The sequence below is a fragment of the Pseudonaja textilis genome, chromosome 18 (genome assembly GCF_049901715.1).
Source record: "Pseudonaja textilis isolate UNSWEBS1 chromosome 18, rPseTex1.2, whole genome shotgun sequence".
NCBI classification, from domain to species: domain Eukaryota; kingdom Metazoa; phylum Chordata; class Lepidosauria; order Squamata; family Elapidae; genus Pseudonaja; species Pseudonaja textilis.
The window spans coordinates 4,215,363-4,228,963 of record NC_142007.1 but is presented as its reverse complement, the minus strand read 5'-3'; the positions used below and the strand labels follow the sequence as shown (position 1 = coordinate 4,228,963).

General features: G+C 43.6%; 1 protein-coding gene across 1 annotated transcript; it reads right to left on the bottom strand.

Moving 5' to 3' along the window:
- Positions 1-692: 692 nt before the first annotated feature.
- On the bottom strand, positions 693-12,626 carry PERM1 (PPARGC1 and ESRR induced regulator, muscle 1). The gene is made up of 5 exons (XM_026715705.2): positions 12,330-12,626; positions 10,771-11,194; positions 8,569-9,927; positions 3,197-3,310; positions 693-2,003 (listed from the first exon to the last, which is right to left on the bottom strand). The coding sequence occupies exons 2-5, from the start codon at positions 11,192-11,194 to the stop codon at positions 1,921-1,923; spliced, it is 1,980 nt and encodes a 659-aa protein (XP_026571490.1). The 5' UTR covers positions 12,330-12,626; the 3' UTR covers positions 693-1,920.
- Between the last annotated feature and the right edge of the window lie 975 nt (positions 12,627-13,601).

Here is a 13,601-nt window from a genome sequence, read left to right as displayed (position 1 = left end):
GTTAACTTATTGCAATTATATTTGCCTACAGAAGTTGTGGATGCTCCAATACTGGAAAATTTTAAGAAGAGATTGGACAACTATTTGGTATAGGGCAGGTTTTCCTGCCTAGGCAGGGGGTTGGACTAGAAGACCTCCAAGGTCTTTTCCAACTCTGCTATTCTGTTCTATTCTGTTTTGTTCTGTTCTGTTCCGTTCCATTCCAAATTTATTCTATTCTACATTTATTCTATTCTATTCTATTCCTAAGTTATTCTATTCTATTCCAAAGTTATGCTATTCTATTCCATTCCATTCCCAATTTATTCTATTTTTCATTTATTCTGTTCTATTCCTAGTTTATTCTATTCTATTCCTAGTTTATTCTATTCTATTCTATTCTGTATTCTTTTCTGTGTTCTGTTCTATTCTATTCTTATTCCTATTCCTATTCTATTCTGTTATCTTGTCTTTTCTTCTCTTCTCTTTCTCCTATTCTATTTTACTCTATTCTTATTCCTATTCTGTTCTACTGTATTTTATTCTATTTTACCCATTTGTCTGAAATAGTATTTTCTACTCTCCTAATGAATGTTGGAGAATCAGGGAGACAGAGAGTAGGAGTGGAAAAGAGATTTGAAGCAACAGATGAAGTCAAAGTGCTGGTTTAGTTCAGAGGCTACAAGAATGAGAAAATAGAAAAGGAAAATCTGTCATGTGAATCTCCATTTAATTTCAGGCTGAGTTTTCCAGTGTTGGGGAAGTTAAACTGATCTATGTATACAATATAAACATCACAGCAAAGTAATATAAGATATGATAGATAGATAGATGCCTGTGCCCCAAAGACTGAGTTGAGTAACGTTTCTTTCTAAGCCATAGGTGGCTGGGTTGAAAAAGCACAAAAATAAGTCAAGTATTTGTGTGTGTTTGCAATCAACCTGTTGGGTAAGAATTGACACAACTTTCTAAAGTACATAGAAAGACTCACTGGATAGCTTTGTAATATTTGCAGCATCCTACAAACTCATTACTTGATGCTCATCAGCAAAGATTTATAGGCTTCGATATAGAAGCAGTTCCTAGAAAATTTCCCCACTGAACACGCCCTCCTGCCAACTTCCCAAAATCAGTTCATCATGTTGTAAATTGAGGATTGCCTGTAGGCTAAAATATCAAAGTCTCCTCCCACGTTCTGTAGTTGAAAGGTCTAAACATCCTTATAGAAGGATCTTGTCTTTCAGTTATTCTTTTTCTTAAACCTAGCTGTTTTTGTTTTTTTAAAAAAACACGAGCCTTTTTGTTCCTTTTATTGATTCCTCTGTGAAAGTCCTCTCTAAATTCTTCTGATAACTTACTTCAAGCGTGCTTTGGTTGCTGTGCCTGCTGAGTAATTCATTTTATAGCTTACCACCCCTTGTAAGTTTAAGATAAATTCCCAACTGGGAGATAAAGAAAGAAAGAGAGACAGAGAGAGAGAGAGAAAGAGAGAGTGAAAAAAAGAAAGAGAGAAAGAGAGAGAGTGAAAGAAAGAAAGAGAGAGAGAGAGAGACAGACAGACAGAAAGAGAGAGAAAGAGAGAGAGAGAGAGAGAGAGAGGGAGAAGAGAGAAAGAAAGAAAGAAAGAAAGAAAGAAAGAAAGAAAGAAAGAAAGAAAGAAAGAAAGAAGGAAGGAAGGAAGGAAGGAAGGAAGGAAGGAAGGAAGGAAGGAAGGAAGGAAGGAAAGAAGGAAGGATGGATTTGAGGCTTGAGTTGGGCAGATCCCAACAGGAATGGTAACTAAAACTGATTTTTAGGGACGGTTTAATCATCTTTCTCACCTCATTCCCTGCCAGTAAAGTTTGACCATTCAAGAGGCCCCAAATCTTGCTTCCTTGCTCAGCAGGAAACGACCTTGAAAGCACAACCTTCAGGAAGTGAATGGGACTGACTTGCATCTCCTTAAGAGCCATGATGGCTTTCCATGACAACCTGCCTCCTGAAGCAACGGATGGCCGAGAGGGTACCAAAATTTGCCAGCAGCACTGGAGAAAGAGAAAAACAACAACGTGTCCAGATAAATGAATGTGATCAAGACCTTTAAATTTTTTTTCCTTAGGAAGAACACCAAGCCAGGATGAAGCATTTCTTGCACAGTGTCTTTGCCCCTTTTCAATATTCCAATCTTTCCTGCAATTTGCACCAAGTTCTTCCTTTCTGCAACTGCTTTCTGCTGTCTTTTACTATGTTTTTAGCTAAAGGAGGGGAGGAGAAAAGGAAGTCTTTTCTTTCCACTTTTTAAAAACCTTCTAGGTTTCCCCAAGCATCGCTGCATCCCAACCACGAGGACAAGGAGTTTTAGAAAAACAAAAGGAAAGTGAACTCTGTTTAAAACTGTCTTCCTGGCAGACTTGGGAATCTTGTTGGATTTTTGAAACGGGGAGGGGACAGATAGGGAGGGGCGGGGAGGGAAGGGAAGGAGATAAAAGAAGAAGGAAAGGAGGAAGAGAAAAGGGAAAGGGAAGGAAGAAGAAAAGGAGGAGGAAAGGAAAGGAAGAAAGAGAGGAAGAAAGGAAGAAAAGAGAGGAGGAAAGGAAAAGAAGAAAGGAAAGGAAGAAAGAAAAGGAAGAAAAGAAAGAGGAGGAAAGGAAAGGAAGAAAAAAGAGAGGAAGAAAGGAAGAAAAGAGAGGAGGAAAGGAAAGGAAGAAAGAAAAGGAAGAAAAGAAAGAGGAGGAAAGGAAAGGAAGAAAAGAGAGGAGGAAAGGAAAGGAAGAAGAAAGGAAAGGAAGAAAAGAGAGAGAAGGAAATGAATGGAAGAAAGGAAAGGAAAGACCATTTTCTCTTTGTATGAATTGCCCCTCTAAATTTGCTTCTTTCTCAAAAAGTAGGAAGGAATGGGAGAAATGGGGGTGGGCAGGCCTAGGAATTATGTTCTTACATTCTTTAAAAATAAACTTTCTTTTAAGATCTAAAGGGAGAAACAGGCCTCCCTCTCTGCGGCTGGTTTGAAACACGCAAAATGTTGCTTTGGAAAAGAAAAATGGAATAGAGAAAAGATAAGGAAGTTAAGAGAGAGCATGAAATAGGGTGAGAAAATCAAAAGCGCTCTCTTCCTGCCTCATTTCAGACAAGGGGAACGAGTTGGTCAGCATTCCTGGGTAATCTTTTTAGCTCTGGCCCTCCCACCCACCACCCCAAATCTCATTTCTCCCCACACAGGAGCCCTGGGAAGCATTACCAATCTTCCAAGCATCCGGAGAGTGGAGGTTGGAGGTTTTCACAGCCCAAGAAGCCAACGCCACAAATCCCAGACACAGATCTCTGGGCGTGAGGACCAGCTGAAGAGGCCTCTCTGAATTAAAAAGAAGAAGAACCAAGGTGGTTAAGAAAGGAGGAGCTTTGGAATCAGTGGTGCTCAGAGGACATCTAGCCTGACCCCACCCCACCCCGCTTAGCGCAGGATCCGGGCATCCAAAAGTATGGTCCTAGGACCCTTCGATCTCCCTCAAAACCCTCCACAGGGGTTCAGGAATCAAAATTATTTGCCAGCCTAGGTTGAAAAATAATATCCTATTTCCCCCCAAAATATGACCTACCTTGAAAGTAAGTCCTAGCTGGATTTTACACATGCGCCAATATAAGCCCTACACCCAAAATAAGCCCTAATTAAGACCCCGCCCACTCCAAAGACCACGGTGAAAATTAAGCTAGGGTGGGGATGCAGGGTGGTGGAGCTGCCCTACTACTTACCTTTGGACAGTTGTAGCCAGGCCTCGCACACCCCGACACCTGCCTTGCAGGCCCATTTCTTCTGCAGCCAGCAAGTCTGGCCAGGCTTTCCTGAAGGCCTCTGTAGCTGGTAATAAAGCTCTGGATCGATCCAGAGCTCAGTTATCGGCTGCAGAGGCCTTCAGGAAAGCCTTGTCGGTTGCAGAAGAAGTTCCTGAAGGCCTCTGACAGCGAAAAAGAGGCAGGGGCCGATGTGCGCAAGTGAGGTTAGCCAGTGGATGACTTCCCCCGAAAATAAGACCTGGTGCCTTTTTGGTGGCAAAAAAAATATAAGACAGGGCCTTATTTTCGGGGAAACAGGGTACAATACACAAAGTCTTCAGCTTATGATCACAACTGGGGACTGGGAACTTCCATCGCTAAGCGATCACACAGTAGTGCACAATTTGACAAGTGTTTTTCCCATGCTTGTTAAACGAACCACGTGGATGTTAAATGAGTCAGGTTTCCCATGGGGATTTCAACTTGTCAGAAACCAGCTGATCAGGGGATTCCAAGACGCCGCAACTATTGTAAATAGATGCCGGGTGCCAAGGCCCCAATTTTTGCGCAGGTGATTGTGGGCAGTGATGTACGAACCATTAAACAGACTAAGTACATGCTTAGGACACCAGGGCCAAAGTGGGCACCACAAAGTTGAGAATATGGCTTCCTTTGTACCGTAATGTACAAAGGAGGGGAGAGCGCCAAGATTTGTCAGTGCTCAGGGCACCAGTGAGCCTTAATCCGCCACTGATTGTGGGGACACTGTTTCCATTACACAATGGTTAATTATGCACAATACAAGAAAGAGGTTGAGACTCTAGAAAGAGTGCAGAGAAGAGCAACAGAGAGTATTATGGGGCTGGAGGTTAAAACATACAATGAACGGTTGCTGGAACTGGGTCTGGCTAGTCTAGGGAAGAAAAGGACCAGGGGAGATAGGAGAGCAGCCTTCCAAGATTTGAGGGGCTGCCCCAGAGAGGAGGAGGGGGTCAAGCTATTCTCCAAAGCACCCGAAGGCCAGACAAGAAACAATGGGTGGAAACTCATCAAGGAGAGAAGCAACTTAGAACTAAGGAGAAATTTCCTGACAGCGAGGAACAATTAACCGGTGGAATGACTTGCCACTAGAATTTGTGGGTGTTCCATCCCTGGAGAGGAAGAGACTGAAAAACCATTTGTCTCAAATGGCCTGAGATCTCCTGCTTGAGCAGGGAGGGGTTGGACTAGAAGACCTCCAAGGTCCCTTTCAACTCTGTTATTCTGCAAAATATTCATTAAATGTCACTTTTTTCCACCACTGTAAGAAATAAGTACATTCAAAAATAAAAATGGTATATAAGATTTCACCCGTGGGGGTTGGACTAGATGACCTGCAGGGTCCCTTGCCTCTCTGTTAACCTCTTATCAAATGAAATATATCTCCCTGTATATACATGCTTTGCTTTTATATTTTTGACATGATCCATTGTTAAGCCTTTTTATATTTTTTATCTAAATCCTCTTTGTTTTCAAGGATCCAAGGTTTTTTGTTGTTGTTGTTGGCTTTGAGTTATTTCCAACACCGCAAAAAATTCTCAGTCTAGCCCTCGTTCTGGTAATTTTCCAACCAAGCCCTGATTCTGCTTAATTTTGTATTGAAATCAGCCAAGACTGTTCTAGGTGGTTGTCTGTTTCACAGGAACTGTTTCCAGGGGGATGACCTTCGAAAGGAGATGGGTGCCAGATTTGATAATCCATAAATCTGCAGCTCAGGATAGATGGCTGTTTGTCCCGCAGACGTTCGGTCACCAGAACTGAATTGAACAAATACAACAGCCTGGTACACGAACGACTGCAGGAAAACAACCCAATTCGGAGGGGATTGGTTTGGTTTTGCAACCCAACAAGACAGGCACAGACTTCAGAGAGTAATTAGGACTGCAGAAAAAGTAGCAATTGCTACCAACCTGCCTTCCATGGAGGACCTGTATCCTGCACGAGTCAAAAAGAGGGCTGGGAAAATATCTACTGACCCCTCACACATCCTGGACATAAACTGTTTCAATTCCTTCCCTCAAAATGACGCTCTAGAGCACTGCACACCAGAACAAGGACAGTTTTTTTCGTCCATGCCATCACTCTGCTAAACAAATAATTCCCTCAACACTATCCAACTATTTACCAAGTCTGCACTACTGTTACTATTCATCTTCTCATCACTCCTTATTACCCACTTGTGACTGTAGGACTAACTTTGTCGTTTGCATCCTTACGATCTATATCAACTGTTTCCTAGTATGATTTAATTGTTTATTGTATCCTATGACTATATTCTATTTACTATATACCCTATGACTATATAACCCTGTGACTACTATTAAGTGTGGTACCTTATGATTCTTGACTCTGGACAAATGTATCTTTTCTTTTATGGACACTGAGAGCATTTGCACCAAGACAAATTCCTTGTGTGTCCAATCACACTTGGCCAATAAAGAATATTCTATTCTATTCTATTCTATTCTATTCTATTCTATTCTATTCTATTCTATTCTATTCTATTCTATTCTATTCCAACATTCCATTATTTAATTCGTGCAATGTATTTGTGGAACAGGGCTCTGGGATTTATTCTGCCTGCTGGAGAAATTGTGACTATTTTTCTTCTTTCTTTTTCACCTAATGATAAAAAACTCCAGGTTGTTGCCACAATAAGAAATAAGAAAAACACAGCCCATCTTCAGACCCCATGATCACAGCCAGCCAAATAAAAATCCCCTTTTCTCAAAGACCTCAATCTTAATCTCCACTTGGCCGAGAGGTCGAGGCTGCGATAGATAAACCACCATCGTGGGTTTAAAAAAAAAAACATTCAAAGGTCATTCTTGGCTTAAGTTCCAGAGAGAGAGAGGGGGGGGCCCCTTTTCATCTACTGGGTTTGTTTGTGTCTCTCAAGTGCCGCTGAAGTACAAAATTTTCCTTTGGTGTCCCAGATCTCTTTTCTATCCAAGGTCAGGAGCCCAATTTAGAGTTGGAAATAACTCAAAGGGGGAGAGAGAGAGAGAGAGAAAGAGAGAGACGTTCTCTAACTCAACACCTCTTGGCCAATTCTGCAAAAGGGTGTTTAGCCTTCAACGGGGGTTGCAAAAACAAAAAATAAAAGATTGCTAGAGCTGTGTATTCATTCAGCCCCACAACAGACACGTTTCTCCTTAATGGGTTACGAAGCAGAAAAACCTCTCCGGTATCTACAAAAACAGCATCGTTTCAGCTACTGCCCTGCCTCGTTCACAGATTTTAATGTTCGTAATATTTCCCTTGCAAGCAACATTCCTGCACTTTCCCACAGTTTCTTTGGTCCAGACAAAACCCAACCTTTTGAAAGCTGTGTGCAATGTCTTGCAACGCACAATCCTGGGATTCTGCTAATATGGCCAAGCCAAATGCTGGGTTCATTTTTGGAGGATTGGAAGAGCCGGTCTACGATAGCGGTCTTCCAATATTTAAGGGGCTGTTGCAGAAAGGTAGGACTTTCTACAAAGCACCTGAGGGCAGGACAAGAAGGAAGAGAGAACCAACCTAGAACTTAAGGAAATATTTCCTGACGGCAAGAATGATTCATCGGTGGAATAATTGGCCTACAGAATTGGTGGCTTTTCCGTTACTCGGAGCTGACATGGTTATAGGCTAGAGGTCTCCAAACTTGGTTGTTTGTCTGGAGTGGCCTGGGATCTCTTGAACAAACAAGGGTTGTTCTCTAGTCTTTCCTGTTTAAAATATTGATTTTGTCCAGACAGGCTAAGCTAGACTGCCAGTTAAGACTGACAAATTGGTTAGGCCACTAAAGTAGGAAGGATTCGGCAAATAATGCCATATGTGATCTTTTCAAGTCTTGCATTGACGGGGGTACAAAAGATCTCACATGAAAAACTGTATTTTAGGTGGGCATGAATTTATAAGTTCCCCAGGAAAGATAGTCCACAGATTTCCGAAGCCTGATTTAGCAATGATACTTAGGAATGTTATTATTAGAGAATGCAGGTTAAGGCAGAACCTCAATTAAGGATGGGTTAGGATTAGGTCATACTGGAGGAAAATACATACTTGGGAGGAAAAAAGTGATAAAGGAACATATAGATTTAAAACCAGAAATATTTCTGTTGGGTATCACACCCCAAAAATATAATAAAGGGACTATGCATCTAATACTACATGTGTTAACAGTAGCTAGAATTGTATTTGCACAACATTGGAAAGGTGTGGAGATCCCTACAGAAGAGAAAATAATAAGAAAAAAAATAGTAGAATGTGCAGAAATGGGTAGATTAACACTTGAAATTAAAGAGAAGGAAGATAAGGAATATTTTGAAATATGGGATTTGTTTTATTAATGGTTAACTAACAGAAACAGAAGTTAGAATACTTAAAATGATAAGGGGATTCATTTTACTATGAGGGCTTATGTTGGTATGTTTATTATTAACATGATTTAGTATTAACAAATAATAAGTCTTACTATTATGTCGAGAAAATACTGTTACTATATGACCACTACTGATGAACATTATTGCTGTTAGGATGCTGACCATGGCTCAAATTAACTGTAACCAGACAACACACTGTTTATATCAGGGGTCTTCAAACTTGACAGCTTTAAGACTTGTGGACTTCAACTCCCAGAATTCCTCCTACAGTCAGGTTAGCTCAGGAAGTCTGGGAGTTGAAGCCTGCAAGTCCTAAAGTTGCCAAGTTTGAAGACCCTTGGTTTATATAGATATTGAAGCGGTTGCTCTTTCTTTATATAGTAAAAATAAAAAAAAAACTATTTTTTTTAGAAGGCTAGGAAAGAATGAATACCTGGTTTAAAGACAGCTACCCCGAGGTTTTCTGGTCTTGGGGATGTTCTGTCCAGAAGCGTTGGAGATATGAGCATCACTCTTGGTTGAGATCCTCTCCGCTTTGGCCGCGATCTGAGAAAGCGAACTGGCCTGCTTGCAAGGGATGTTAAAGTTCTCACGGCCTTCTTTAACTCTGAAGCTGGCACAGCCAAGAGGTTGGGCCTATGGTGGCTCTTGGCTTGTGGTTGGTGCACAAAGAAGTGCTCATACACCTCTGGGAATCCCATGGGGTCGGTGCTCGTGTTGGATGGTGGCTCTTCCAAGTCAGTGGATGGAACCAAACCATGGGCAGAGCTGAAGGTTGTCTCAGATTTGCTCCGAGTCTCCTCTTCAATCATAGGCTCACCTACATCCTGGAAGAAATATTCGTACATTTCAGGACCTGACATGGCTGGTAGCTCTGATGGACGGCCGTGGCTGGTCTTCCACGAAGTTCCCTCCTGCAACGGCGGCCTCTCTACTTCATGGAGATCATCCAAGAAGAAGTAGTCGTAGACCTCGGGCCACGTCACGTTGGTTGAAACTTCTTCTGGACAGCCATGGGATTTCAGTTGGTAGGGAACGAGTCTCGGGTTTTCTGGAGTCCTAGTTGGGGACTCTCCTTCAGGTGGGATGGCCAGGTCAAGAGGGAGACAAGGTTCTCCATTATTCTGCCTTTCCATCTTTCCTGACGAAGCGGCAGGCCCTCTGTGGTCAACCTCCAAAGATGCGTCTGGAGACCCATCTTCTTCCAGGGCTTCTGGGCATCCTTCCACCCCGTTGTCCTTGGCTTGATTTCCCTCTTGAGAGGTATTAGGGCTTAAGTTCCTGCTGTGGTCTTCTGCTGCCTTCTCTGTTTCCGGGACATCCTCTTCTTTTTTTCCAGAAGTCCTTGACCTACTGCTGACCAACAGTGGTCTTAGCTGGACCGAATGTTCTTGAGAAGAAGGGGAATGTGTTTCCTGGAAGGAGGCCCTCAAGGCAACCTGGAGACACTTGACTTCCTTCTCTGGATCCTCAGCTTCTCCAGAGGTTGGAGAAAGAACGGAAGAAACCCCGAGAGAACTGGGATCTAGAGCTACGTCTCTCAGCTTGGGAAATCCAAGTTTTTCAGAAACGGCGGTGTGGCTCGTTGACCCTGGAGAAGCAGTCAGGGAAGTATGGTCTTGGGGATACTTTGCTTCCAAGCCATTTGCTCCCTCTGGACTCTCCGTTGTCGAAGTGAGGGGCAGTACCACCAAAGGTTTTTCTCCCGTCTCTGGCCTCGGATGTGGTTCCTGTGAATCTTTCTCTTGGGTGATGTGGGCTTCTGTCTTAGTTTTGGGATCCATGAGCCAACCTAGAATAGAATAGAATAAAACAACAGAGTTGGAAGGGACCTTGGAGGTCTTCTAGTCCAACCCCCTGCCTAGGCAGGAAACCCTACACCACTTCAGACAAATGGCTGTCCAATCTCTTGTTTAAAACATCCAGTGTTGCAGCATTCACAACTTCTGGAGGCAGGTTGTTCCACTGACTAATTGTTCTAACTGTCAGGGAATTTCTCCTTAGTCCTAAGGTGCTTCTCTCCTTGGTTAGTTTCCACCCATTTCTTCTTGTCCTCCCCTCAGGTGCTTTGGAGAATAGCGTGACTCCCTCTTCTTTGGGGCCGCCCCTGAGATATTAGAAGACTGCTATCATGTCTCCCCTAGTCCTTCTTTTCATTAGACATACTCAGTTCCTGCAACCGTTCTTCCTATGATTTAGCCTCCAGACCCCTCATCCTCTTTGTGGCTCTTCTCTGCACTCTTTCCAGAGTCTCAACATCTTTTTTACATCGTGGTGACCAAAACTGGATGCAGTATTCCAAGTGTGGTTTTACCAAGGCCTTATAAAGGGATATTAACACTTCACATGACCTTGATTGTATCCCTTTGTGTATGCAGCCTAGAACTGTGTTGGCTTTTTTGGCTGCTGCTGCACACGGCTGGCTCCTATTTATGTGATTTGTCCACTAGGACTTCAAGATCCCTCTCACAGTTACTATTGAGCAAGGTAGCACCTACATTGTCCCTGTGCATTTGGTTTTTCTTGCCTGAATGTAGAACCTTACTTTTTTCACCCTTGAATTTCGTTTTTGTTAGATAGCGCCCAAGGTTCAAGTCTATCAAGATCCTTCTGTATCTGATGTTACCTAACTTACCTACTGTTCCTGCGCTGTCTTCTTTGGCAACAGAGAGAGGGACAGAGCTGGTGGCCGGCCTTGGTAGATGAGGGTTCAAAGGGAGGCTGGAGAGCGGGCTTGGGAAGGCCTGGGAAGGCCGGAAGGCTTGCTGACTTCTGCAGAGAAACCTACTGACGGAGCCTAAATCGCTTTCATCTTCGCTGCCAGAGAAAGCATCTTCCGCAAGCAGGTGCCCACCTGGGACATCGCAGGGGAGACGGCTAGCTTTGGGGTGGGCTGCTGAGCCCTTCTTGCCTTCAGCCTCCCCTTCCTCGAGATCACCCAGGAGCTGGTCTTCAGCAGTGGCCAAAGCTGGGGGGATCAAACGGCACTCTTCGGAGACGAAGTAAAATTCAGCCCAATCGCGGTCGTTCAGCTGGATGCTGTATTCAAAATTTTCCATCTGGAGAGAGAAATTTTGGTGGAGTTTGGAGGGGAAGAGAGAGGGGACGGGGTGGAGAGTGAGATGCTCTGTGAGAACAGAAAAGGAAGGTCCTTTTGGTAGCGGAAGATCTTAATATGTGTTATGTATATAGGGCTACCCGTCTTAAAAACATAACTCTGGAGGGCAGACAATCTATCTATCTATCTATCTATCTATCTATCTATCTATCTATCTATCTATCTATCTATCTATCTATCTATCTATCATCTAAAAAGCAAAATACCACTCACACATCATCACAAAATCTCCAGAACTGTAAAGCCTACAAACTTGAAATTTGGTACATATGTTCCTCTTAGCTTATAGATGCTCACTAAGAGAGGATTTTTCAATATGACCCTCAGAGCATTAGTATTTCCTGTATTATTATTATTAAAACGCTCTGATGCTCAGGAGCCTTATGTCCCCTTTCCACCCCAAAAAAAGAAACCTCTTCCAAATGCAAAGCTACAAGCAGAGGAGAGGAGTTTCAGTTTCAGTTTCGGGGCACCAAGCAGCTTTAGTACAGAACAGTTGAGCTAAGCCACACCTAGGCTCCTCGCTGTCTCCTTCTTGCTCGCCCTGCAAATACTGTTTCAGTTTTCAAACAGCCCTCAACTGTCGGGCTTAGTTTTTGGAGAGGAAAATAAACGGGGGGTGGGGGCGGGATGTGCCTCTGCCTACCAGCATCCATTGGTATTATTCTGGCTAGTGTCCTGTCATTCACCTCAATAGGTGAATCAAGGAGAAAAGCAACTTAGAACTTAGGAGAAATTCCCCGACAGTGAGAACAATCAACGGGTGGAACAAAAGTTGTGTGTGCTTCCATCACTGGAGGCTTTTAAGCAGAGACTGGACAATAACGTAGGGCCTCCTGTTTGAGCAGAGGGTGGGGTTGGACTAGAAGACCTCCAAGGTCCCTTTCAACTCTGTTATTCGGTTCTGACCTTCCAGGCTGATTCAAAAGTCCTTGGGGTGTCCCAATCCAACAGGGCTGTTTGTTCCTTCAGCGTCTGAAGGAGTTTTGTTTGTATCTTCCGACAGCAAATGAAGGTGCCAAGGGGGTCAGGGGGGAGGAAACCTCTCCCAACTCAGAAGATTTTGTAGATCCTACCTTGCAAACAGCTTATGCCAGGGATGGGGCCATGCTGGGAAGTGCCCGTGAAGTCTCTCCCAGGAAGGCATGATGCAGTGCCCGGTGCCCTTCAGACTGGGAACAGGGGTAACGCCTGCCCGGAAGAGGACAGCTTTGCAGGCCCAAAATAGTTCTCTCTCTCTCTCTCTCTCTCTGACCAGTCACGTGAAACTCTGCAAAGGCGAAAAAGGCCGATCTAAAATAGCAAGTAAGATGCTCCGATGCGGTCATGCCACTCCTCCCAGCTTACCAGGAAGACAGTTTCTTTTTCAGAACTTTGGCCTCAGCTGGCTAATTTGCTGCCAAGGGGTAAACAGCACGCGGGTTTTGCAGCAGGCTGGTGGTAGTTGATATACAACGTGTGTGTGCGCGCGTGCTCCTCTGCACTTCTATAACTGTCTGGTTTGGTTGTGCAACCCAACAGGACAGACACAGACTCCAGAGATTAACTAGGACTGCAGAAAAACTAATGGCTACCAACCTGCCTTCCATGGGGGACTTATATACTGCATGAGTGAAAAAAGAGGGTTGTGAAAATATCTACAGACCCCTCACATCCCGGACATAAACTGTTTCAACTTCTTCTCTCAAAATGACGCTATGGAGCCCTGCACACCAGAACAACTAGACACAAGGACGGTTTTTTCCTCCATGCCATCACTCTGCTAAACAAATAATTCCCTCAACATTGTCCAACTAGTTACAAAGTATGTACTACTATTACTATTAACCTTCTCATCACTCCTTATCACCCCTCCCTTCCCACTTGTATGACTGTAACTTTCTTGCTTGTATCCTTACGATTTATATCGACTGTTTCCTAGTATGATTGGATTGCTTATTGTACCCTATGACTATTATTAAGTGTTGGACCTGATGATTCCTGACTCTTGATGAATGTCTCTTTTCCCTTAAGGACACTGAGAGCATTTGCACCAAGACCAATTCCTTGTGTGTCCAATCACACTTGGCCAATAAAGAATTCCATCTATTTGCATTCTCCTTTTCACGCTGTTTCCAAGCTCTGTCTTGGAGAGTTAAAGGGGTGTAGTAGCTTTCCAGACTGGGTGTGGGATGAGGTGCCCTTGAGCGTGGAAGCTGGGATCGAATGTCCAGATGCCTGCTGGAGTGCTCCGTGATAGGAATTAAATAACAACAATAATAATAATAGCCAGGCTCTCGGAGAGAGGGCCACAGTGCGAGAATAAATATTCGCTTTTCAAATATTACTAAATGCTTGTGGAGATTCTC